General features: G+C 38.6%; 1 protein-coding gene across 1 annotated transcript in view; it reads left to right on the top strand.

Annotated features, from left to right (window-relative positions):
* The window catches only part of LOC116901467 (sodium channel protein type 1 subunit alpha-like), a 114485-nt gene that overhangs the window by 27027 nt on the left and 59528 nt on the right, over positions 1-27930 (top strand). The window contains 1 exon segment of the mRNA XM_032903418.1: positions 14745-15057. Coding sequence (XP_032759309.1) covers positions 14794-15057 — 264 coding nt within the window. The 5' untranslated portion in view covers positions 14745-14793.

The raw sequence follows: 27930 nt of genomic DNA, 5'->3' as shown, positions 1-27930 counted from the left end.
CTCTAAAACTGTTTTTTACCCCCAAATGAGTTTCAGAATGGGTAAAGAATGTTTATTAGTTTATTATTTTTCAACACAGACTTAGTCACTATGTAGGAGACCTGAATTCTGACTACCAATATGGTTAGCTTTGAGAAGGAGCCTGTAGATGTAACTTTCCTTTCTTAGTTCTAGATTTAATCTACCGAACAGATTCTTTTAAAAAGTCTTCATTCGATCAAAATTTAGTGGGACATTCTCAGGTTCCTCAAGTAGTGGAGTGTGTTAGCTAAAGGAAGCTCTGTGAATTGTTTGAGGATCACATTTCCTTTGATTTGGCAATGACACATATGTTAGAGTTGGGCCAGGAAGATAATGGCATTGTCCTTTTCTTTAGTCTGTGATGAGTAGGTGACCAAGGGGAAATAAATGGATTATGAATCCATTTAGTTATTAATATTCAATTGAAAAATTATCGAGCACAGTATGGAAAGCATTTTGGTCCAAGATGTCAGACAGAGAAGGACTCTATTTATGATTTTAGGGAGCTGGAAGGAAAAAAAAAATAAAACACAGGACACAGGAGGAACTCCAGTGGACATCGTAGGTTTTCATCGTCGGTCTTTGCCCCGTGCTGATTTCTTCTCTGTCTTCCTTTTGGCAGAATAGTATAACAGCTGAAAGGGCTAGCTTGTCTGCTGCCAGCCACATCCACGGGATTCTGAAAAAACGCTGAGTAATGTTTGCAGAGGAGAGAGGTGTGTCCTCTCTCTGCAGCCCAATCCATAGCCTCAGCCAGGACTCTTTCAGCCCCGATGTTTTGTGGATCACTCCACCTTTTATAAACCTCAAAATGAACTTCAAACTGAAGGAAGCATAAAATAAATGCATCAGGATCCCCTTTACTCATCTCAACGATATCTAAGTCCTTCTTTGGAGATCTTAGAGTTTGAAATTGTCCAAAGCATCTCTATTTTCTAAAATGTGTTCAATGATTTCTCGAGTTACATACCTTTCTTCACATCCAGCACTCAATGGGCTTTCTGCGAGGCTAGTTTTGTGAGTCTTCAAAAAGGCAGTATCTTTTCTGTGTCAAATAAAAGTAAGATTACCACCATGGGATGAAATGGTTTTAGTGCCACCATCCCCGTGTCCCTGTACTGCACTGATATGCTACTTCTGTAAAGCTGTGTGTTTTATAACTTTGCCCTTCAATAAGGCAGCCAACATTGCTCCTTTTTTCTCATAAAATATTGAAGATTAATTCAATATTATATTGATGATATCTGTCATCAATATAATACTGTATAGCGTGATATACATAGGATGTCATGATGTCTGTCTCATGAGGATCATAGCTAAATAAAATGCTGGTATTTGAAATAAAATGCAATTGTGGTTTAAAATCATTTTGGTAAGTTGTATGGCTTTTAAATATAAGTTTTAGGAAAATGAAATTGTATGCTTTGGTTAGTTATTTAGGAATAACAAATAACAACATGGACAAGACACCATAATGTATAAGAGTCAGTTATTGGGAGTTGGTTAATGTCTTAGACGTTTGCTTTAAATAGGCTTTAACTAAAAATTACTCATTAAAAAGTTGGGGCAGATACTAAGTGTATATCATCCTCTGGGTTACGTACAAGGGTTTGCAATGATGATAACATGTAATACATTAGTTACATTTTATAATAAAATACCTCCCTTATGCTTAGTGAATGCTACAAACTGTGATAAACTGAGGAAGACCTCAAGGTCTGGTGACTGTTTAAGGAGAAGTAAACACTAAATTCATACTTACCACTTTACATTTGATGGGTATATTTTACATCACTTAGAAAACTGAAAGGAAAAATAGTCCTTTACTTCTTATGAGCCCACATGTTATGACTCACTAGGAGGACCAGCCTCTCTGCTATGATGACTGTCCAGGGCTGCCTCCTGATCCTTGGTGGTCTGACTCCTTCCTTCCCTAGAGTTTCAGTTGTCAAAGTCAAAAGTCAATGATAATGAGATTAACAAAGTTGAAGTCCGTTGTGGTGGTTGGAATGAGAATGACCCCATAGGGCCATATGCTTGGTTTTCCAGTTGATGGACTCTTGGGAAGGATTAGGAGGTGTGGCCTTGTTTTAGGATTTGTGATCTTGGGCTGAAATTTGAGGTTTCAAAACCCTCAATCTCTCTTCTCTCTTCTCTCTCTTCTCTCTCTTCTCTCTCTCTCTCTCTCTCTCTCTCTCTCTCTCTCTCTCTCTCTCTCTCTCTCACACACACACACACACACACACACACACACACACACACACACACACACACACACACACACCTCTGCCTCTCTGCCTTATTCCCTTCCCCTCTTCATTTTCTCCCTAGCCTCCAGCTGCCTCCAGCTGCCTCCAGCTTGTAAATCAGGCTGTAGATCTCAGCTACCTCTTCAGTGCCTTGCCTCTCTGCCTGCTGCTAGGCTCCCTGCCATGATGATAATGGACTCTGAAACTGTAAGCAGGCCCCCAATTAAATGCTTCCTTTTGTAAGAGTTGCCTTGGTCATGGTGCCTCTTCATAGCAATAGAGCAGTGACTAAGACAACCATTGAAGTGGAAATATGCACTGCTAAAGTCTTTCAATCCCAGATGGCTTAATGATAAGAAACTGATTAGCAAGGACAGAAGGCTTTACCAACCAGGCTCAGAGTTGGGTTTGGAGACCCTACGTGAGGTTTCTGCTAAAATTAGAAGCCAGGTTTCAGAGTACAGCTTTTGAAAATATTCTCTAATGATTCTTAAGTAGCATTAGAAACTGAAATGACCTTCCTTTTTCATTTTTAATTTTGCTAATCTGAATCTTCTCTTCCTTCATCTTTGTCAATTTTATTTTTTTTACAAAGAATAATCATAGTGGTTTATTAATTCTATGTATTGCTTTTCAGCTTCTCTTTAACTTCCACCCTAACTTTTATTCTTTCTTGTTGGGACATACAATTTTTTCTTGCTTTTGTAAGTGCTTGATTTACAAGGACGTTTGTCCAATATCTCTTTGATTTTTTTATTACCTCTTTGAGTACTGCAAAACAATGGTTTAATCGTGTTTGACTCCCCTCTCAGATCTTTGCAATTCAAAACCACTTCTCTACTCACCTATCTTTGTACCCATTGTCTTTCTTGCAAAGCCTGTTGAATGTCTGGTCTACTACAGGAGAGTAGTCAAGTAACCAGGGGTTACACTATACTCTTAGGAAAAAGTTGTCTCTCCCTCTCCAAGCAACTAACAATTGTCAGTAACTTCACAGCTTGGCTGGGATTGTGCCAGTCTCCCTTCTCCCTGCTGGGATTTAGTCTGGCTATACACAGGTATTGTACACTGTAGAAACAACTATGGATTCATATGTGCAGCTACTCTGCTGTGTTCAGATGATAATGTTCCGTTGTCATATTCACCACCTCAGGTTTTTCCATGTTGATCCCCGAGTTTTGAGGGGTGGGAATTACAATAATTATGCTCCATTTCAGGCTGAACATTCTGCAGTTTCTTTATCTCCATACCTTACCCAGTTGTGACTCACTGTGGAGAGATCTCTCTAATTTTTAATCTAATCACTCACAGCTACAAACTTTCCTTCTAGAACAACCTTTTCTATTCCAAAGATTCTCTTAGCTTGTGTGTTTACTTGTGATTCTAGGAATTTTTAAATTTCCTCTCTGACTCCTTCACTGTCTGACTTGTCATTCAAAAGTATCCTTTTCAGAGGCTGTCAATATGAGTTCTGTAGCACCTAAATAATATAGTAATTGAAGTTTTGCAGAGGCAGAAGCAGGGGAATGCTGGGAACGTGCTGGCCAGTCCAATCAGGTCAAATCAACATGCCATAGGTTTAGTGAGAGATTTATCTTAAAAACTGAGATAGAGATTGACTAAGAAAGAGTCCTCACACATATACATTGACCTCTAACCTCTGAATGAACAGACTTACACATCCATATGCAAGTGTACACATACATACACATGAACATGCACACACACATATGTACCACATACATACAAAAGATTATAATGTTCAGTCTTCATGTGTTTTTGTATTTTCTGTAGTTTCTCATGCTATTGATTTCTAGTTTTTCTCCCTTGTGATCTGACCTGCAATAAGAAAATATTTTGATTCTTTTATGTTGGTGAAAACTGCTTTGCTAAGTATCATTTAAAGAAATTTCCATAGGCTGCTGAGAACAATATGTATCCTTTATGTACATATGCTGCATAGAACAGTCTATATATCTCTTTTAAGTACATTTGCCTTGTGTAATTTCTTTATTGATCTTCAGCTTGGATGAAATATCTAAAGATGACTGTGGGATATTTTTATTATCAACTATTATTATTTAAAAGTTTATCTGAAGTTTTGCCTCCATTATGTTTTATGAAGATAAGAACTCCAAAATTTGATGTGTATCTACAGTTGTTTTACCTTCTTCTTCTTCCTCCTCCTTCTCCTTTTCCTCCTCCTTTTCTTCCTCCTCATACATCTCATGCTCTTTTCTTTTTTAAGACAGTCTTTCCATGTAGCTCTGATTTGGAACTGTTAATCAGGCAGGCTTCAACATCACAGAGATTGGCCACTTCTGTCTACCTTGTGCTGGGATTAAAGTTGTGTGCCACCATGCCTACCTCAGTTACTATATCTTCATAATTAATTGTCCCATTTATTGCTCACTTGGGTAATTTGTTTTAAAGTCTACTTCATCACATATAGGATAGCTATTCCAAAATCTTTTTGGGTTTCACTCACTTGCTAGATTGTCTCACTCTCCAACAGTGTCTGACTTTACCCATAGGGTGTGTTTTCTGGAGATAGTAATAGGGTCAATGATTTTTGTTGTTGTTTGTTTGCTTGTTTGTTTTTATCTAGGCATCTAGGTGGCTAATCTGTGTTTATTGGCAAGTTCTGGTTATATACATATAATGTTATTCTTTTTGAGAGATGTTTGCTAATTCCTGTAATTTTGTAACTTGTTGGTTTTTCAGTTGGTGTAAAATTATTTTGTTATTTTCTGTCCTCTTAGTAGGGCTTTGTTTGCTCAATAATATCTTTCATCTTCTTCATTAAACCATTTGTCATGCTGTTCTCCAATGGCTTGTTTTTGGTTTCTTCATTTCTACTATTTTTTAATTTTTTTTCAAAAATCTCAATTTTCCTGCCAAATCTTTCTTTCATGCTACCGACATTTTTTATGTACCTTGCTGTTTTGCTCATCAGTCCCGCTGACATTTTCTTCTGTGTTGTTGACTTTCCTCTGCAAATACTAGCGTGAATTCATCTGCTTGTTTGATCTTTTTGGAATTCATTGATCAAATAAACCCGTGAAATCTTCATCACGGTGTTTGTGAATTTCCTGAGGAATTATGATCTTTTGCAGGGGTCATATTATTTCTTTTGTCACACTGCTGTTTTCTATGCTGCACTTTTTATACCTTTGGGTTTTGACACGTCTTGAGGATCTCATGTTGAACATCTCAGTCATTTTTCTTCTCCTTTTCCTGTTTTGTTCTGTGTTGCTTGGAGATATCTCACGAGGAGGCCAAGAATGGCTACAAACTTACTATATAGCAAAATGTAAACATTGGATCCTCCTGCCTCGGCCTTCTCAGTTCTACAGTTATAGCTGTGTTCCACCAGACAGGGCTGAGCCACTTACTCTGGAGATTTTGGTCACCAGTTCCAGTTAGAGGGGAGAGAGCACACTGCTGTAACAGCACCAACATCAAACCATTCAAGACACAGTCACACTCTTTAGCTGGGGTAAATGTGGATGCGGTAAGCAAAAGAGATAATGAAGGAGACACAGAAAAAGGAGTAGAAATGTGAAGACAACCTGAAGAAGAAAAACTATGTGAGTGGGGATAATATTATGGAGAACAGGGAAAAGTAAGAAGTTAGAAAAAGTAACTTAAAAATTCCAGTTAAAATAATACAAGGTAAATGCAGAATACTGCCAAAAGTACAGGAGATGACAAAAGGAAATGCTCAGGTGAAAAAAAGAAAAAAGATCAAGATTATCCAATAATGAAAACTATGTACAAACAAACTGAGATAAATATGTGATGGGAATAAAAGGCTTATTTTAAGAATGCAGTAAAATTGCTCCTAACAGCTTAATGATGACATCAGAGAATGTGGAGAATCCCAAGAGTTAAAAAGAAAAAAGCGGAGGGCGGTGGTGGTGGTGAAGTGCTGCAATGGATTCCTTCTAGGTCCTAGAAAATTGGAGAGTACCAGGTACATGACTATGGTGGGAATTGTAGTCTTTAACTGTGGACTGATGTCTTGCCTGTAGCTAAGTTTCCCGACGCTCTGTTGGACACTATCTGCTGTTTGCCAGAGCTTTTTTCACATTGGTGTACCAGAGTCCATAGGTTTTTAGTCTGTATGCTGGGAAGATGCTGTCGCCCCACTGAGACAATCCAGATTGCGTTCCCTGAGGTAGCCAATGTCCTAGCTGTGAGGCGTCTCCCAAGTGCACTGGGCATGTGCTAAGTGACCATAGAAGAAAGCACTAGATAGGTGGAGAGCCTGTCTTCGTGCACTCAAGAACTTCCAAGTCTTTCAGTAAGCCTACTAGCTCAGTACTTCATTGTTGGAACCTGAGTTCTCAGGCTCTGCAGCTATCAGGCAAAGAAATGGCTCAAGCTGTTGACCTACCCACTGACCTCAGACTCAGTTCCCATATACCAGGTTTGCTCTCAGTTGATGAGATCTGTTCCCAGATACTAATGGTAGGCTCCCTTTCTATAGGCACTTCTTCCTGCCCAAACTGAGCTTCCTACCAACTGCACCTTTAGTTTGTCATCATCGGGCATCCTACTCTCTATATATGGGACATCCTGTCTTTTCTGGGCCTTCTTTTACTCTAGGGCTGTGGCAAGCCAAATGCAGACTCTCTGGATTATGGTTTTTCCCTACTCTCTCATTCCCAGTTTATCTCAGGATTCTGTTGTCGTTTTCATCACTTCAAATAAATAAATAAATAAATAAATAAATAAATAAACAAATAATATTTTATTTATTGAAAATGATATAGAAGAATAGTACATTTGCGTAATTTCTCCCTTCCTTCTCATCCCTGGGTATTTCTTCCACGCAGAAATCTATGAAGAAAGGCGCAGCAGTTAACACAATGGGCTCTTCTATGGTAAACTGAGTCTGTAATCTTTCAAAACCAAAAATAACACCTCACCTAGCTTAGTTGCTTCAGTGACTTACTGTCTTGAAATTAGAGTAACTGGGGGCATACTTTTAAGACTTAGGTAGAAGGAAAAATAATTTGGGTGTAAGTTTTTGTTGAACGTTACAATGATATTTAAATCATTTACAAAGTTTCAAGATAACATACAATTATACTTTGTCAGCTGCCACCTCCTGCTGAGCATAGCAAAAATGATTTTTCCATAGTTAAGAAATGTTAGAAGACATGTTGTGTAGGAGAAAAGGCATTGATTGAAAAAACAAATTTCCTGTATTTTTTTTTTATTTTAACAATAGTATTTTACAGTTCTTCACCATTTGATCTTTGAGAAGAAGGACCAGAACTTCAAAACTAGCTAGAACTAAAGAACATAAGGTATACATTAAACTTTATTTTGTTATCTGACATGTTTGTGGTTTTAAGCTTAAGGTGTCAAAAGCTGTTCTACTGAAATAGGAATTAAAATGCCCATCTATTTTTAGAAAAAAACACTTTACCTAAGAATTATGAATAGAGGTTACATGCTGCTTATTTTTTTTTAATTTTAAATGAATTTGTAATAATTCAGGATAGTGTTACTGCTCCTTGCCCTTTCACGGATGCACAGACAGAAGACAGACAGGCACGCACGCTCACACACACACACACACACACACACACACACACACACACACACAAACACATATGCTTATGAAGTCAAAAGAGGTTTTCCATATTTTGAGTTAATGCCAAAATGCATAACCTTCATTTTCACCCATTCTGGTACTAAATACATGACTCCATTAAAGTCAGAAACACCAAAATCCCCAAATAAATCAAAATCTTAGAGTCAGTGTCATAGAGAAGCTTGTGAAGAAAATTGCTTTAGTCTCAAGATCCCTGTATTATGATTATTTCCCAGCCCCCCACCACCCGGTGGTCTTCACTATCCTGCAGTGTCTTGTCTGTGGCATTAATTAAATGAATACTTTCAGAATGAACAAAACTGATTGTGCACATTGTGTGTCATACATCAAGACAAGAATAGATTTGGCTCAGTGTCCCAGATGCTGTGACAGATGTCCTGGCATCTGGTGGTGTGTCCTCTGTACAAAGCTGAGAGTCACCCGCTGGTGGGCACACAGAAAGCTGAGAATCCCAGAAGGGTCTCGATAAATCAGACCAGTATATCACAAGAGAAAGACCAGGTGACTGACTTTAAGATTGAAAGCTATCGAGTATAGTTTTAAATAATAAATTTTATATCATACATGACAAATGCTATTTAGAGGAAATTAATATAGTGAGTTTTTAAATGAAGAAATCATTTCTTCTTTCATGACTTATTTTCTATAAATCCTTTTAGCACGCTCGGTGCTTATATGATTTTTCTTTGAACATGAGTCTATGGTATTACATTCATTGTGTCATTGACTAACCTTGTGAAGGGCTCAGATTTTATAAATAGAGTGTTTAGCAATCAACTTGAAATAGACCACACACCGCTGGTCTCAGGCTCTCTTAACTCAGAGCAGTTACTGTGTTTCTAGATCACTGGGAGGAAAGAAAGTGTGGAACACCAGAGAGCCATTTTCCAGGTAGCTGATCTGGGTTTAATACTCTTCTCTCTCATCTCTTCAACCTCTTTATATCTGCCGTGGCTTTTTGCTGTTTCTCTGTAGCTGTCCCTGTGTTCTGTGTGCTAAACTCCTTATTGCATCAACTATACCTTGGACACTTTTGTTTTGAGATGAGCTGGTTTTGTAAGAAAATATTAGGACAAGAAGGGCATCTTCAAATTAGCTTTATGCTAAAGATACATCCATACCCCTACAAACAATTCTACACTTTGGGACATTTCGTGTGTCCCATATTTTAAACATCTTTCTTGCTTTGGCAACTCAAAGACTTCTCTTGGACTACTTTATATCCTGTGTTGTCCAGGAAGTATGCAAAAGAATGAATGGTGAAAGTCAAAGAAACTTAAAATAACTCAGAGCTTAATTAAGACCATTAATGCCTCTGTATAGAGAAAAGACTGCCACAGACAGGAGTGTGCTTGGTGTCCCTTAAGTACACAGTCTTAATGTACCATGTGTTACAGATGTATTTTTATATAGATCGTAAATACTGCATTATTTAAGGAAATCATGGTTCAGGTAGGCTGGCATTTGCAAAGTGGAGTTATAACAATTTATTCTCAACACCACATGTTAACGTGTCGGTCTCTTTTTCCACCCAAAGGAATTATGCATAGTGTTTGCCTTTTCGTTTTGTTTTTATTTTTCCATTATTGTTTCATAGCAATGAAGAGACAAAAGCTCTTTCAGAATTTCCAGCAGAATTTCCTTAGTCTGCTAAGTACAGCTACGTAATTGCCACCTTCACCAGCACCACTGGAAAAGAAAATGACCTACATTGCTTGAGAGAGCAGAAAGTGTGTGACATTTATCTTCTCTATAACTTTGTAGGGTTTACAGTAATGTGGTTTTCAAATAAACTGAATTCAAACCTCACATTTCTACAGAGAGAGGAATGGGGACAAGAACAATGAGGATTCAACTGAGCTGGCTTGTGTGAAAGCCTTCTTTTAGGGAAGTGTGCACTTAACTTCTACTCAGTGAACTAGGGCAGCCATGTTAGATTTTCTGTTCTTACCAGGCTAGCTCCTTCTTGATAAATTATGCTTAAATTCTTCAGCATAGACACACTGATGGACAATGACAGTTCTAGCAAATGTTCAAGGCTGGACCATTCACTCACCACAGTATGGTTTCTTTGTCCTTTTTAGTAGAAGAACTTTTTACTGAGACATTATAACTAAGAATTGGCTTATGACTGATAATACACATTCTTTGATGTATGCTTATGTATGTATCCCTGTGCGGGAGTGTGTGCATGTGCTCATGCATATGTGTACTCATTAATGTGGACATGTATGTGCACATGAATGGTATGTGTGTATACAGTGTGTGTGGTGTGTGTGTGTACTTGTGTATGTCTGCAGTGTGTGTGTGTATACTTGTGTATGTCTGCAGTGTATGTCTGTAGTGTGTGTGTGTGTGTGTGTGTGTGTTTTGAGGTGTGTCTGCAGTGTGTGTGTGTGTGTGTGTGTGTGTGTGTGTGTGTGTGTTCTTGTGCATAGGCAGACCAAAGATAAATAACACATTTCTTTCTCTTGTTGTTCTCCACCTTAGTTTTTATGACAAGATCTCTCACTAAACCTGAAATTCTTGATTCAGCTGGACTGACTGGACAGTGAGCCCCATGATGCCCCTGTCTCTGCCTCTCCAGCACTGCAGCAGATTTTTTTTTATGGGTACTGAAGATCTGAACATAGATCTTCATGGTTACAAGGAAACTACTTTACTAAGGATCTATCTTATCTCCCCAGCCCACTCTTTGTATTCCTGATATAGGCTAATTAGCATTCTTTGCAAGAATTTTCCCGAGTTGCTGTATGACTGTCAGAAGACCCAGACTTCCCTGATTGCCTGATAATGATGTGTTCCACATCTAGAACTAGAGGTGGAGCCTCATAAGGTGTGGAAGATCTAATCTCAGGCAGCCTTTGTGTCTGAGAGACAAATATTCCTAATTAATTCAATCCATTTAGCAGTCTAGTCTGTGGTTGGTGGCATACACTTTCACATTAGTAAGAACACTGTCAAATGCCACTGCTAAATCATTACTTTTAGACCCGTTGGAGCCTCTTAACTGCCTCTTGACCCCCAGTGAATGTGTCTTCTTATTCCAAGACCCAGGCTGAGGAAGAAGCACTCATTTGAGACATACCATTCTCAGAGCAAATGAGCTAGAGCATGAGGCTGTACGGATGCACAGTGCTTCAGTGAAAGCTTGACTGGAGTCTATGAGTCTCATTGCCTCAGCCAAAGGAAGTCTGTAGTCAACACTATACAAGGGCAAGAAGACCACTGCAGGGTTCCCACCGGTTGGGAAGGCCTGCAGGTTATGCACTCAGGTGAATAATTCTCCTCCAACCAAGTGGATATTTTGACATCAACCCCAACTGAATACCAAGAAGTGACACCTCACCTCATTAAATCCATCTTGGCCTCTCTGTCTTTTAGAGTGTAGTCAAGATTGAAAATCTAGAGTCTTCTCTGTCTAGGAACTAGTCTAGGTATGCCCTGTGTAATCCTGTTTATGACCCTGCAATCTCCTTCCCAGCCTGACTACTCTCACTGTTCATCCATACGATTCTTTCTCCTATACCAGAATATCTGACATCACATATGACAATGATACACTTAAGACTCTTTCAAGAGAGAAGAGGGAATATGATATTAAACTGAAACCTCAAGAAAATAAAGACTGCATGATAGAAATAATAGAGAAAATTACATATATACATCCACATATAAAAAAGAGCTTATACAAATGTATATTTCTCAAAAATGATAGTATACAAAGAATTTTCTAATGATTTTTAGGTTCTTGATCCAAGAACATATCAGTACTTTATTCTGTCAAACATCTTTTGAGGATGGGTATAGTGGCACACACCTTTAATCCCAGCACTCAGGAGGCAGAGAAAAGCCTCTGTGAGTTCAAGGTCAGCCTAATCTGAACTAGGAATTCCAGGACAGTCAGAGCTGGGTAGAGAGATCATGACTCAAAAAACAAAACAAAACAAAAACAGAAAACAAAAAAACAAAGCAAGTTTTTTTTCTGTTTCATTTTTCTGTGTAAGTGTTTTGGTTTTTTATTCAAGAATGCAAGAATGCATTAAGTACATGACAAGCCTTACAGAATTAGTCAGTTGTTGAATGAGCAGGGAGATGTTTCAATGGGTAAAGACAGTTGCTGATTAGAGTTTAATCCCAGGAATTACAAAGAAACTCTTCAAAGTTGTTCTCTGACTTCTAGTTGCATGTCAGGCACAAGTCCCCATACACACACTTCATGCACACACACAGAAACAACAATAATAAATTTTTAGTGACTTTTGTGAGATCAGAACAATAAGAATAATATTTCACTTGGCTTTCATTTTTGCAGGAGAATATTTTTCGGAGTAGACCAAAACATTTCTTCAAGACGGGTGTTATTCAGATGACTGATGTCCTCAGAATAGTGGGTAGGGCTTGCAGGAGCTGACCACCATGTTAGCAAGAGTCCAGCTAATTTTCACTATAAGCATCATGCCATTTTTAGAAGACATTACAGATATATGGTTGCTTCACACATAATATTAGGCAGCATAATACAGCTAAGGTATACTGATATGGAATAACTATATTAGCTGATAACTGGGATTACCAGGTTTGGGAAAATATTTAAAAGTGATAGAAATGAAGTATGAATTGTTGGTGAAGATAAAACCAGAAGGTTCTTATTTACATAAGATGATTCTTTCTTATTTTTCTTTCATCCCTGTTTCTTTCCACATGTGGATTATATTTTTATTGCAGATTTTAAAAAATTCCTCACTTCTTTTTGAAAAGATTCTTTTTAAAGATTTACTTATTTTACTGCCAAAAATGTGGTTACTGGGAACTGAACTCGGGTCCTGTGGAAGAACAGCCAGATGGAACCTCTGATCCATCACTCCAGGCCCCAGGTCCTCGCTTCTATTTCAGCTTCTTTTGGAGATTTTTTGTTTGTTTGTTTGTTATTACCTTCTTTAGAATGTCTCGTCTACTTTTAATTTTTAACAGTATTTTCCAAGAGAATAATTCTTTCATCCTTTTTTGCTGACTTATTTCTTTTTATTATTTGTAGGTATGTCTGTTAATATAATGCATCATTTTTCTTTCTTCGAAACTATGGGAGTTGTGTTTTGAATAAATTTTTATCTTATATTAGTCTTTAAAATATGATTCTCTCTTTGAAGCTTTTCTCACCATTTGTTGGCTATCTCTTCTGAAAGGTACACAGACCCCTCTATCTAACCAACTCATCCAAACAGTTATACTCTTAATGTAAAAGGAGCGCTGTAGACCTCAAGTCACGCGTTCCTCAAATGAGGCATTTCAAATGTGGCATGTATTTCCAAAAATGAAGACCATTTTTCAGTTTTCAGTTTAAAGGTTTTTAAAGATTTTAAGTTAAAAATCAAAGTTTTCTATCTAATCTAGTAATTATTTCTGGATGGAGAAAGTAAAGGTTCAAGTGAAAATTTATAGATTTTTATTTAATAAGCAACCTTATAGAACAGGAACAGGTCATCATGTTTAAAGTTAGTTAGTTATTTGTTTACTTAGCTGGTGTGTGTGTGTGTGTGTGTGTGTGTCCAGAGAGAGGGAGAGGGAGAGGAAGAGGCGGCATGGTGGCATGGTGGAGCTTAGCAGACAACTTAGGGAATCAGCCATTTGCTTCCACCACGTTGGGCAGACATCAAGCTCAAGACCATCAGGCATGGTAGCAAGAACCTGTACCAAAGCCAGTCCTATAAAATTTGATATAGCAAGGTTAGGGGAGGGGGTTAATATTCATGGAAAGTCAAGGAAGGGAAAAGGGGATAAGGGGAAGGGAGAGGACCAGGAGGAAAGAGAAGAAGCTTAATTTTCTATTAGAGACATAGACATCAAAGCTGCAACTGGTTGTATCAGGTCTTGCTGACATTCATGAGCTAACAGACTATCCAAATAAAATCTGGACCAGGCAGACCTTGGACTCTGGGATGTTTTGGCACAGCTCTATGTTTGAAATTTGAGCCTTATTAAATATACCTTTGAAAAGACACATCTTGGATTTGCCTTTGAGGTCTGACTCTATGATACAGAGTTGAATTGTGCCCAGGTCCTCATAACACAGGTAGCACTGCAGTTCTGTATACTCTGCGATGTATTAGAATTGCTTCAGTGACGGAAAAGCATGTTGTTATTTGAGTTAAGAACACCCACGATCTCCAGTGCACATGCTTTCTTTACTTTATCTACATCTCAGCCATATCAATGGCACTTGTCCCACCTTGGATTGACATCATCTAAGAGACTCTACTAGGGCTAATGTAGTTCTCAGGTCACAGGTCCATTCACTTACACCTCAGGGTTTACAGAGGCATAAGTAAGGTAGCAATGAACATCTGATTATGTGTCCCTGACTGACTGCAGCAAAGTCTAACTGCTTTGTCCTCACTTGTTGGGTCTCAATGGCTACATTTTAGATCTTCTCAGAGACAAATTTTTTTTGTTGTTGTTGTTGTTGTTTACGTGATACCTTTGAATTGACTGATCTATCATCCTGTGTCTCTGTGGGCATACTCTTCATCATACAGGTACAGCTCAGGGTGAATAGTTTATCAGTGATGTGGTGACAATTATCATCATGTACTTAGAGCAATATGGAACCAATGTTTGAACTCATAGACTAGTTCCTCTATTAGTAAAGCACAAGACTAAATATACAAGAATGGTCAGCTAAAGCTCAACATGGAGAGTAAATTTGTTTAAACACTTTATATTTTTTCTATGTCAGTTTTGGAGGGGACAAAAATTTGAGTCCTCTGGCCCACATTTCTAGATGAGCATTTATTGATACTAATGACTTTTAATGCTATCCATGCTTTTGGTTCTTCTATCCTTAGGAATCTCACATGAAGAGTAAAGAGTAATTAAAATGTGCAGGATGACAAGATGGAGCAAACAGTGCTTGTACCACCAGGACCTGACAGCTTCAACTTCTTCACCAGAGAATCTCTTGCAGCTATTGAAAGGCGCATTGCAGAAGAAAAAGCTAAGAATCCCAAGCCAGACAAAAAAGATGATGATGAAAATGGCCCAAAGCCAAACAGTGACTTGGAAGCTGGGAAGAACCTTCCATTTATCTATGGAGACATTCCTCCAGAGATGGTGTCGGAGCCCCTGGAGGACCTGGACCCCTACTATATCAATAAGAAAGTAAGTGATTTTATCAGGTATATTTTGCCACTAACTATATACATTGGACTGTTACAGGAGCCTCACATACTAAATTAGCACAGTGTTAACCAGATTTGTGGGTGGTTTTGAATATTCATGAGAGGTAAATAAATTAAATTATACCATATGGAGCTGCCCCAAATGCCCCATAACAGAAACCTAAATATAAGTATAAGTTGTTGTAGGTGGCTAATTTAACAAATTAAAAAATTCTCACTGAAGATTACAAGTACTAAGCAATTTTAAGTGCTTTTTTTGTACCTTGAAATGTTGAAGTCACCCTGAGTTACAAAAGACCTCAAAATATATTCTTATGGAAGAAATTTTTACAGCACAAGAGTTTTTTTATTTTGTTGCCATATTATAAATGATAAATAACTTCCTGAAGAAATTGTTTCCACATGGAATACAGCTATGCAATATACAAGGGTATTTTGTGTTGTTGTTGTTGTTGTTGTTGTTGTTGTTGTTTTGTTGCTTGTTTTTAGGTGGAAATGATTTCTTTCAGCTCATAGTTCATACAGATAAGTTTATTGGGGGACATATTGCCATCAAACCATATCAGTGCCCATTCTAATCTATATGGGTTTTATCTTAACAGCATTATGTCTACAAAGACTCTGTTTCCAGAAAAGATACAGTTTCATACTGGCTTGAACTTTTAGAAGACACTATCCAGTCAGTTACACTTGCTTGCTCTTAAAACCGAGGAAATATATAACCAAGCAAGTAAAGTTTTTCATTGACCATGAATCCTAAAATACGCCAAACTTTTAGGGGCACTTTACTGTTGGCCCAGTTCTTGTCAGAACAAGAACTGCCATCTGTGGTAGTTTGGGGTGTGAAAGATGTCTTATTTAGAGTTTCTATTACTGCGATAAAACATCAACACCCAAGACAACTTGAGGGTAGGGAGGATTTATTTCAGCTTACAGTTCGACATCAAAGTCCATTATGAAGAAAGCTGGGGCAGAAAAATCAAGGTAGGAATCTGGAATCGGGAACTGAAGCAGAAGTCATAGAAAAACATTATCACTGGCTTGCTCAGTTTCTTTCTTTTTAATAGCACCTAGGACCACCGTTCATAGGGTGGCACTACCACAACAGGCTAGGCCATCCCACACCAATCATCAGTCAAGAAAATGTGCCTCAGGCTTGCCTCCAGGCCAACCTAAAAAGGGCATTTTTTTTTTCTAAAATGATTATAGCTTATGTCAAAGTGACATAAAAGTAGTTCAGTTTAAGAGATTGTTCGTCTCATAATAGCTTTTTGTCAGAAGTGAATATGAGGAAATTATGAAATAAAGATCCAGATGTGTTCTATGTAAAAATTGGTTCATCCCATAGATTGAGTTCATTTATTTATAATTCTTGGGGAAATGCAGTGTTTGAGAGGCTTCTGTGATAAAGATTAAAAGGCCTTTTCCTCATCAAGTGTTTGTGCCCCAAAACATGGAGCATCTGATTCACAGCCAAAATCTACTATCTGATAGTTACTATTTATTGACATAAGAACACAAATAAAGAAAAATTATTTATTAATGATAAAAATTACTAAGAGGAGGCCCTATCAAAATAAAGGTTGAAATCCAGCATCCCAGCCCCTTTACTGTGTCCTTATTTATAAATTTATAAAGGAATGGTTTCAGAAAGGCCAAATGATAGCACATTAGAAAGCACAGTAATTCACTATGTGGTAACCAGACTGTCCTAGTGTTATATTGCTATGAAAAGTCACCATGACCACAGAAATTCTTATAGAAAGAAAGCATTTATTCAGGGCTTGCTTACATTCAAAGGTTTAGTCCATTGTCATTAGGGCAGGGAGCATGGCAGCATACAAGCAAACATGGTGCTGAAGAAGGAGCAGAGAGTTCTATATCTGGATCCCCAGACAGCAGGAAGAATCGCTGGGCCTGGCCTAGCCTGAGCCTTGGAAACCTCAAAGCTCTCTCCCATGGCACACTTCCTCCAACAAAGTCATACCTACTGCAAGCCACACCTTCTAATCCTTCTCAAGTAGTGCCAGTCCCCTGATGACTAAGCATTCAGTTATTTCAGTCTACGAGGGCCATTCTTATTGAAACAAACGCACAAACTATCAAATCCTTTTTTTTTTCTTTTAAGTTAAAGAGCTTTTTAGATTACAGGGCCTGGTTGGACACACCTTCAATCCCAGCAATTGGGAGGCAGAGGAAGGAAAATCACTGTGAGTTTAAGGCCAACCTGGTTTACAAAGCAGTTCCACGCCATCCAAAGCTACATAGTGAGACTCTGTCTTAAAAAAAAATTAAATAAATAAAATCAATAAACCAATCAACAAATCAATAAAATAAAAATAAAAATAATATGTTTTCAAAAACAAAGAGCTTTCAGATAAATGAAAGATACTATTTTAAGGGTAGGTTCTGACCCAAATCATCCCTGACTGGGATATGTTAAATTTTAATTTTTTTTAAAAATGGCATAAAGGGAAATGGAAAACAAAATCCACAATCCAGTGACAAATACTTAAAGTTTAAAAAAAAAATCTCCGGGTGCAGGCCCAGTTCTGAAGGAAAAATTTGGCATCCAGAGCAACTCTCCTGGTCCCCACCTCTAAACCTGCCTTTGACATCAGCTGTCCTTATCTTCAAATGCACATTGTGTGAAGACAGAAAAACATTCTGACATTTTGGAACAAATCACATTGTACAAGCAGAACAACCTGATAAGGGAAATATTGTTATCAGGAAGGACTGTTTCCAATGTCCTTCACTTCCACATTATTCTCCTACCAAGCGGATCTCCAGATGTGAGCCACTGGACAGCAGCGCAGGTAGAACCATTTGCAAAGCTAAGTTCCTTAAGACAGACATGCTATGTGCTCCACTGTTCAGTGTTTGGGACAGCAGTTCCCTGTGTTTCCCCAGTCTGACCTTGAGCTCACCCTCCTCCTTCCTACAGATGCTGGGATTATAGGAATGCGTCAGTATGTCCAGCATAGAGTTCGTTAGAACAGCTGACCAAGTCACATTCAGAACATTGCCTTGCTTCACGGTCCTGTGTTTTAAAACTTCCTTTAAGTTGTCTGTGCATTACCGGTCTTAAATTTTCTCTCATAAATAGATTGTTTCATTATGATATAATGTGCATAAACAGAAGTTTTCTCTGATTTACATTGAGGTTGCTTAGTAAAATCTCAGTCTTTTAAAAACATTTTTCTAGAATTTGATCACTCCTTTTGTTTTAATGGCTACTCTCTGTCAACATTAGAGTAGCCCTCATACACACACACACACACACACACACACACACACACACACACACACACACACACTCGAGAATGGGAGACAGGGAGGGAAGGACAGTAGAAGGGAAGGGAAGAATGAATGATTTGGAACAGCCAAGGGGTCTACTGGTCAAAAATCACTAAGAGTGAAATTCTCCATGACTGAAGAAACTGTGAATATGAATTTGTTTTGAAAAGTGAGTTAGAATATACAAACATCAATGGCTCCCAGATTGAACTTGATATAGTTAATAAGTTTTTATCTATAAATCATCATGTTCCTTTCTTAATAAAATGTAGAATGATTTTGAAAAGCCAACTCTCTAAGACCCTTTAGCCTGCTGTGACATTACACCCAACATTTGGAATTACAATGAAGAGAAATGTATTGGCTTAAACTTATGGATACCAGAGAGTCCAAGATTGAGGACCTAATCTATCACATGGTGGAAGGCTGTAAGGCAAGGGAGAGCAAGAGAAGTCTGATCTTACACTGGAAAGACACCAATTCATTCTTGAAAGCAAAGCCTTCATTGACCAACAACCTGTTAAATATACCAGTTTATAATACTGCATGATTAAATTTATGAGTTTTGGGGAGGGCAAGCCTTGAACAATGACACTGCCCATGAAAATGGTTACAGAATGTATCTTTTTTTTTTTTTTTTGGTTCTTTTTTGATGGGGACCAAACCCAGGGCCTTGGGCAAGCGCTCTACCACTGAGCACCCCCAGAATGTATCTATATGGTATAATGTATACCTCAGGTGGAATTGCACCATATGTGTAGAAAGTTGTGCAAAGTCACTGCAGCACGCCAAGGCTCTCTGTGGTCTTTTTATAAAGACAACCAATGTCATTGGGCTAATGGAAATGTCACTGACAATGGTGTATGTTTATCGTGACATATGCCCACATATTTTTATCCTCTTTGCCCCAGTTTCTGATCTGCAAATTATATAACCATCAAATGTTCTACAAAAATTACTAAAGTCATTTAAACTGTGATCGGAGACACTATGTTAGCAATTGAAGAACTAGTAACAACCATGAAGTGGGAAGGAGATGGCAATGCTCTTGGAATGCACAGAGTTTCCATCTCATGGTTATTGTCCTCAGGGGACCTTTAAAATGTGATTCCACACTGAGTGCTTTCTATTGTCCCTTCACTTTGTGAAACAAGGACATTTCAGTTTGTGAGTACAGTTTTTCTTCTGGGATTTTTTTTTCTGTTTCATAACTTGAGTTACTACTGTACCGTTTGCCTATACATTCCACTTCACCCACTCTTTGTTCAGAAAACGTCTCGCCTCTTATGTTCTTAAAATTACAGATGACTCATTAGTGCCATGGGAAGAAGTATCCTTTTGACAGCATGGCATTTGACTAGAAATAGAAAGATATTCTAGATCTGCTTTGAAAATAGAAGCTTGTTATATTTTGGAATATAGAAATGTATTCATTTAAAAACTGTGCTGTGTCCTTGAATGTCTCCTAACATTAAAAAAACCCATTGTCTCCACCAAACAGTCCTAAAATGATGGATACCATCTCTCTACTGGGATTCACATAAGAGGGTTCTGATTTATATCTGAGCAGTTATCACAAGAGTGTCTAGGATTGAGGTACCAAGTTCGTATTTTGTTTTCTGTTAAGATGAGGAAGGTTTTCTTTTTCTAGAAAAACCAGCTCTTAACCTCTGCCTCAGAAAATGTCCCAGAACAAATAAACCTTTAATATTTAGTTGATTCCAGTTTTATTAGTTAAGAGACCCTTTGAATAAAAGTAACGAAAACTCAGTAAAAACTACTTTGAAGGAGAGACAAAAAGAAGAAAAAAAAGCAAAGTTTTGGGCCAAATCTAGTTTGAATAACAAAAGACACAGACTCTAAAATGACACCATCAGGACAGTCCATGGACAATGTGGACACTGCTTTGCCTTATGCTGGCTTCCTGTGTAGGTGGGCTTACCCACACATGGCAAAAATAACCCTCGATCACAGTAAGTTAACATCTACAGCATAGTAGCCTTGAGAAAAGGTGCATGTGTTTCCCAAACTCTGACAAAAGCTGTAGAGTTCCTTCTAATCAGCTTGCATGGCCTATTGTGGCGAGCAAGGTTTCTGAATCAGGTAAGCATCGCACGCAGAATCACGTCCTAAAGGGTGAGACATGTATTCGGGCCACATGGACAGACAGCAGAGCAGAGATTTTCTCCACAGTGAAGAGACAGAAATTCCTAGACAAGTTATTCTAGATAGGTAAAAACGAGCATCTGCTACCTCCCTTGTATATTATGCTCTTGCGTTTCAAATTCATGTTGGTACCTTATGGGTCCTTTCAAGATAGCTGTGGTCTCAATTGAAGAATAATAAAACTGAGACGAACTACTTTGTCCAAGATTGCAAAATTAATAAGTAAGTTGGTGGCATGTTCCCAAACCCCTGCTTTTTAAAAACAAATCTTTCATACTCAGTATCAGCGTCTAATATAATTCAACTACGCTTCCCACCGGATCCTAGGTGGGTAATGTATACTTTTGTGTGGAAATTCAACTTAAAACTTAAATTGTGAGGATCTTTAAGGAAATTGCATCTGAATTTAGATGTGAAGACAAGTTTCTATGAAAAAGAAAACAGAAGATGCTAACAGAGCATCTGGGCTATCACATGAGGAGGAGCTTAGCTACCCTAGGGGCAGGGTCAACAGATCTGCTATCATGTGATGGCCTTGAAGTTAACTAAGGGCATCATTTAGGAGATCTTAACGAATATATTCTTTACTTTCAAGGCAAATAACCCCGCAGGGTTCTTTCCATATGCCCTGCTTTCTCTTCCAGCCTGAGGAAACACAAAAGTAACATGACAGAATCTTCCCTCAGTATACAGCCCTCTCTTTTATATGAGAGTAGAGCCAAAATTAAAACAAAAATAATTGTAAAGCATTGATATCTATAATTTTTGCTATGTGTGCACAATATTGTTTAACTTTTGAATTATTTTTCAAGGTTTATAAATGTGGCATGGATGGCTCTCAGGTACCCATTCCCCCTTTCCAGTCTCTGGTCCATGTAATTTCAGCTTGCAATCCATGGCCTAAAGACCTTATCCATAACTAGGTGGAGGCTGTGTTAGATGAATTGAGGTTAGTCTGCTGCAGATAAACAAATGCTATGAGAGAAGCTGTGAGAAGATTCCCCCGACTCCCCTATGAGCCAAACAAGGAGGAAAATCTTTGCTTGAAGCCAAGGGATATAAAAGGGGAGAGGAGGAGGGAGGGAGACCATGTAAAAATTCTCAGAGAGGAGAAAAGACTTATGTGGATTGGACCAGAATGAGAAATGCTTGCGGAAATGGAGACTGATAGGAATCTCTTTCCACCTGAAACAACATCAAACTTTGAAGCATCCCTCTTATTGGTACATGACTCTCATTCTGGCCCCTGCCCCTCACTGCAAAACCTCCAGGAATGTGCCTGCTCCCTGATAGGGTCAGGGCAGTTTCCCAGTTTCCCAGAGTGGTATGGAGTAGAGATATAAACCCAAGCCCAACTTAGCACCATGTTACTATTTCCAGACTGGCACTTTCTTCTACAGAGTGATACAGTTCCAACTACCATTAATTCATAATTACATTTCATTAGGAATTACACAAGGCCTGGGAATAGTTCACTGGAAGAGTGCTTACTTAGCACTTGTTAGGCCTGGCTTGGATCCCAGCACCTGGGGAAGAAAGTTACACTGAGTTCGAGACTTGAAAATATATATTTATTTACTCTCTTATGTAAAAATGCATCCAAATTTCAAAAGAATTGACTACCAGGTACACTTTTAGAAGACAGATGATATGTAAATTAAAAATTGCCTATGATTTAAACTCCCAGGCAAAGAATATATTTAGTAAGTTTATAACAGGTGCTACTTATTTGCCTTTTGAGAAAGGTTCTTATTCCAGCACTCAGTCTTGCCTCAAATCCAAACAATCCTCCTGCCTCAGCTGTGGGCTGCTATCTTTACAGGAATGAGGTTCCACACCTAGATGTACTACTTTTAAAATATTTCCTGTCATCCAGCTCACCTTCATATGCTATCTCTTACTTTTGCCTGCAGCTTACATTTTAGAGAAGATAAGTGGAGAACATTTAGAATAATGTCTGCTATGTCACAGCTTTCTGGTAATGTCTAGATGAAATGCAAAATTAGAACCTAAGTTTTAACCGTATGCTTTAAAAAAATATATGAACTCTTGATTGAAATAAAGGTTCCACCATTGGCTATATATTCAGAAAACAAAAGTGTAAATACACCACTCATCGAATTCAAGTTTCATCCTTGACAGTAATCAGAGCAGCAAGTCACTTTCTATAATCGCAGATATGGGAGAAATTACCAGATTACGCCAGGGAAAAGGGCTCAGTCCACATATCCTGTGCAATCATTGAGAACTGGGTAGTTACTACTGATTAATCATTAACTAGCAAAACAGTTGCTTCACCCACCGTCATAAAGTCATCTTGGTGATTTTTTTTTGATATGGAATACTACATACACAACTGTGGTGCCGTGAATTGAAATCACAGCTTATGATTTAACAAGCACACGCATTTCCATTTCTCAAGTGAAGTGGCTTAGTCATAGAAAAGAGGAGTTCAGAAACTCAGGGGTAGAAAGGACAGAGTCAGCTTTTAAATAATGTACCCAATTCCGGAGTTTGACCTTTTAACTTGAGACAAATGCACTGTATCATTCCCCAAGTTGGGTTTTTTTTGGGGGGGGGTCATTAAACTGTTGATTACCAGGGGTGCTTACCAGTCCTTGATCAAACCACCTTTGTGTTTTCTTTAACACCCGAATGGTATTTGTCCAGCAAGGGTTGCTGAATAGTGTGACTTCATACCTCAGTGACTTTTATCATTTTATCCCCAAATGTCCAGATTTCTGTTTCGTTGGGTTACAGGGAACACCACTAAGGTGCACTTCACCTCTTCTCTGGTTTCTCATGCAGTACTTAGATACTCTGAAATCCTTGGTTAAAGTTCAGGTTTGTGTTTTACATTATGATTGTATTGGTTGGTGCTAGGCGACCTGCACCTCCAACCGTCATCTTCTAGATTCCTGTGTGCTACTGTTGGTAGCTGAGCATTCCTTTTCAAGGGCCCGGATTTAGATGAGTATGTGTGTTTTCTTTCCAGAATGCAGCACCAAGCTGTGCAAAAGGCCAGTCACCTTTTGCACCTAAATTAAATCCATGCTGATTTTCAAGAGTCTGCTACACTCACATGCACACGACTTAACTTTCTGTCATTTAAGTATCGCAAAGACATTATTTAACTTTAGTGAGTCTGTGTGTGTGTGTGTGTGTGTGTGTGTGTGTGTGTGTGTGTGTGTGTGTGTGTGTGTGTACAGAAAAGTCCTAAGGCAGGTAGGAATACCTCATTCCCATAAATACATCTATAAATCAGTTTTTATGCATAGAGGTTACATCTGAATTTACCCATCATGCCTTGTCTAAAAACTTGTTCCCAGGAAGAAAATTATTCTGGTAATAAAATGTTCTCACCTAATGCTTATAATTTTACTCCATTGCAGCAATGAGATTAAAGCATTTGTCTTTCGTACCCATAGTAAATGAATCAAGGGATGGGTTTAAGGAATAGACGCAGGTGTGCCTAGCTCCTATTAAAAGGCACACTCTTGGTACTTGCCACTGGGGCCATTTGAATATGTAAATAGAGAAGGCCAATGTCCCGCTGGTTGGTAGTTTTGGAATTAATCCTTTGTTTTAAGTGAACATTGATCCCTTTGAGTTCTTTCCTTCATGCAGTTCCTTCAATACAATGACTCTGAGTGTCATTGCAGTTGCAAACTGACTGACGTCTCAACTATGGGGAAATTAGAAGGAATACAGATACCCATCATGTGAAGAAAGAAATAGCAGACTAGCTGTAAAAAGTAAAACTTAACTTCTACCACAAATTTAATGACTTCATAATGATTACACTCCTACACGTAATGGGGTGCTATCCAAGTCTGAATGCTGTCTCTACTGCCAAGCTATGGAAACTAAACCCATAAACACTTCAGAGTGATGTATGCGAAGCTTGCAATTGCACATGTTTCAACCTAAAAGGAATGCATCCATAATAGGGTAAAAAAAACAATGAAAATGGTTCTGCAATGCTGTCATTATTGTTACAGTCCTTGGCAGTGGTGGGAAGAAGTCTTATGAAAAATTAAAGCACCAAAAGCATGTTGTCGCAGACAAACCTCACCAGTCTCCTGTTGCAAGCCACCTACATAGAGCCACACATTGCACATGAAATTCTTTAGGATACACGTTACAAATCATTTGCATTAAATAAATAAACATATCAAATACACGTTACAAATCATTTGCATTAAATAAATAAACATATCAAATATATCGTAAAGGCTGCAAATCTTTGAAAAATTAAGAATTACTTCAAGATGTTAATTCATCCAGTGGACTTCCAAATTTTCAATTACTCATCAGGACTAGGGTGGCCAAGCTTTTACCAAAGCCACTAGGCTGAGTTCCAGTGCCTAGAGCCCCCTCCTGGTTCTCTTGCTAAGTTTCTGAGTCTCACCTTTGAGTTTCTTTTGAAAGGGCAGAGTTTCTGTGTTTCCTTGCTCGTCTGTTGGACTCTCTAACATTCCCTGTTTTGTCCTTGCTGCCTCTTCCCTCTTTTCCATTTTCTGTCAAGTGTTTCTATAGTGGTCACTTACTTTTCTACTGCCATGACAAAACTCCATGACTAAGGCAAATTGCAAAGGAAAGCATTTAATGTAGGAGGATTCCTATGAGTCTGTGACCATCATAGGGGAAAGCGTGGCAGAAGGCAGGCAGGCAGGCGTGGTGCTGCAGGAGTAACTGAGAGCTCGCACTAGATCCATGGAGACACACACACACACACACACACACACACAAACACACACAAACGAGGGAGAGAGAGAGAGAGAGAGAGAGAGAGAGAGAGAGACCCAGAGAGACAGATACAGAGAGTCAGAGACAAAGAGAATGCAAATTGGGAATGGTTCAGACTTTTGGAACCTCAAAACCTCCAACCAGGTCCTTCCCAAACAGTTTTGATATCTGAGACCCAAATATTGGACTGTATAGACCTAGTGGAGCTGGTCTCATTCAAACCATCGCACTTTTCTTTGCTCACCATTTAAACAGAAGGTGGCCGAGGAACCCACGTCATGGCAATTCTGAGTATAGCAGTCTCCTTGGGATGAGCCTGGGATTTTCCCTGCCTGCTGAACTACCGCTGACCCTCCCAAGACTTCTCATCGTCCAGACTGTGAAAGAGGTCACAGTAGACCTGAGACTCCTTTGTCATCTCTATCACCACATTCATTTCAAAACCGGTCTATAGCATGATAATAAGAAAGATTCTTAGTTGAAGAGTATATACTCTTTCTAGATACATTTTTACTATTGCTCCTACTCTACTCCCCAATATGTCTATCACATTGTACTCGCTGTGTGGCTGGATAAGGAGGTACAGGCAGAAGCTTTGAAAGATAACTGGTGGGGTTGGGGATTTAGCTCAGTGGTAGAGCGCTTGCCTAGGAAGTGCAAGGCCCTGTTCGGTCCCCAGCTCCAAAAAAAAAAAAAAGAACCAAAAAAAAAAAAAAAAAGAAAGAAAGAAAGATAACTGGTCCCAAGCGTTGCTCTTTCTGTGTCCTTGGAAGGCTCATATTCCTTAAGGCAAGGGCATTTCCCTTACCCAAGTCCATTCATGTTTTATGATGCTTTCACAAGGTCGTTTAGGGACAAAAATACTGAATGAATCAGAGAGAGTAACAGGGACTACATACTGTCCACAACTGATTGCCCCTGGAATAAGTGCATTCCTCCAACACAGACTTATTGAGACATGAGGTCAAAGGTCAGGCTTAGAGCAGCAGGACTTTTCTCATCCTGTTGATGGGGTCCCTGTTTATCTATGACCCAATGAGGTAAATTGCCAAAGAATTGAAATGAAGTGGGACAGCCCATCCTACAGTCCCATGTTTTATTTTATCATTATTTTCAACAGACACAAAATTACCTGTCCAATTGTATTACAACTCTCTAAACACAGGTTTTACTCTCCATAGTTGGATGTTTTTGTTTCACAGCCTAGAAGACACTAAGAGATCTGCACTGCTTCAGGGATATTCTCATAGCATGTAGGGCATTTCTGCCCGAATCCCAGCTAAGAAAGGGCTATTTTCAAACAGCAGCACTGTGTTTCAAGGATTGCCCCATTTGAAAATCTCAAAGTCAAACTGAAAAATAAAATGAAAATCTGTTAGTGACCTGAAGTTTAAATGTGGGAAAGAAATGCTAGCACAAATGCTTAGTAAAAAACAAACACATTGTATGGTGTGCTGACCATAGTGGTGTCCATGGAGATATATGTCACATGGAAATTTTAAGGAATAGATTCATAAACATTTTAAAAGCTGTGCTGGGGACATCATTTAGTGGTGGATCACTTGTATAGCACTCTGGGTTATAGATTCAAAACACAGACATACAACACACACACACACACACAAACACACACACACACACACACACACACGTACACATGCATGCATACACGCATGCACACACACCCTGAGCTGGGAACATGACCCTGTGGTAAAGAACCTGCTTAGCATACAGGAGGCCTTAATTGCAACCTTCGTACTTAGAAATTAAAATAGATTAATAAAAAAATAAATTCAAATCTTAGCATTCTTTCTGATAGTGTGCTATTCACAGAGGTGCCAGCTTCTTCCACCTAGGTATAATCTGAATATCAGTAAACGCCTTAGAAGGACTGGGTCAGACTAAGTCATATTGCGCCATTGCATGGTAAGTCTTCTCCCTCCGCACGATGGTCTTTGCTGTGTAGTAAGTCTAACTTTGGTGATAGAATTTTTTCGAATTTATGGGTCCTGTGTTCTCCAGAGACTTTGAGCTTTTTCTCCATGCAGTTGGGAGTCAGGTGGGATTCGAATTCAAGTGTCAGCTAACTCAGAAATCCCAGTACAGAATTTAGCACTCCTGGTCAACAAGATACCCTCCAGGGAGCCTGGCCTCCCGAAATCAATGCCTGGATGATATCCATCCAATCCAAGTGGACTCGGTGGCAGCTGCCTTGGTTTTCTATTACCAGCGAAGTGATAATGTTTATTTTATAAGTACAGATAGTGAAGGAATATTTATTTTTAAAACATTCAGTTCTGTTGAATGATTTTGCATTCTACAGGATTAATTTTCCAGATACTTCATCTAGGCAAACAAATCATTATGAAAAAAAATAAAAAGAGGAATTCTTGTGAATTTTAGAATGAAAATGAAATGTGTCCTCATTTCAAACTTTGGCTTAAGTAAGACACTTAAAATATTAAGGAAATAAGAACACTCTCCTGGCTGATATACAAAAAACTCAGGTAAGTGGTTGGCGGAAGGTAAGAGCCGTCGTAGGTGTCATCTCTAGGACAAAAATGATCCAGACAGAGCTGATGTTCACGTACACATCAAAGCTGATTTTCCTGGTTGTCCAAATTGGAATTATTCGCTG

The sequence above is a fragment of the Rattus rattus genome, chromosome 5 (assembly GCF_011064425.1).
Source record: "Rattus rattus isolate New Zealand chromosome 5, Rrattus_CSIRO_v1, whole genome shotgun sequence".
In the NCBI taxonomy this organism is placed as follows: domain Eukaryota; kingdom Metazoa; phylum Chordata; class Mammalia; order Rodentia; family Muridae; genus Rattus; species Rattus rattus.
Note: the sequence above shows the minus strand (reverse complement) of the source record. Positions and strands in the feature narration are given on the sequence as shown.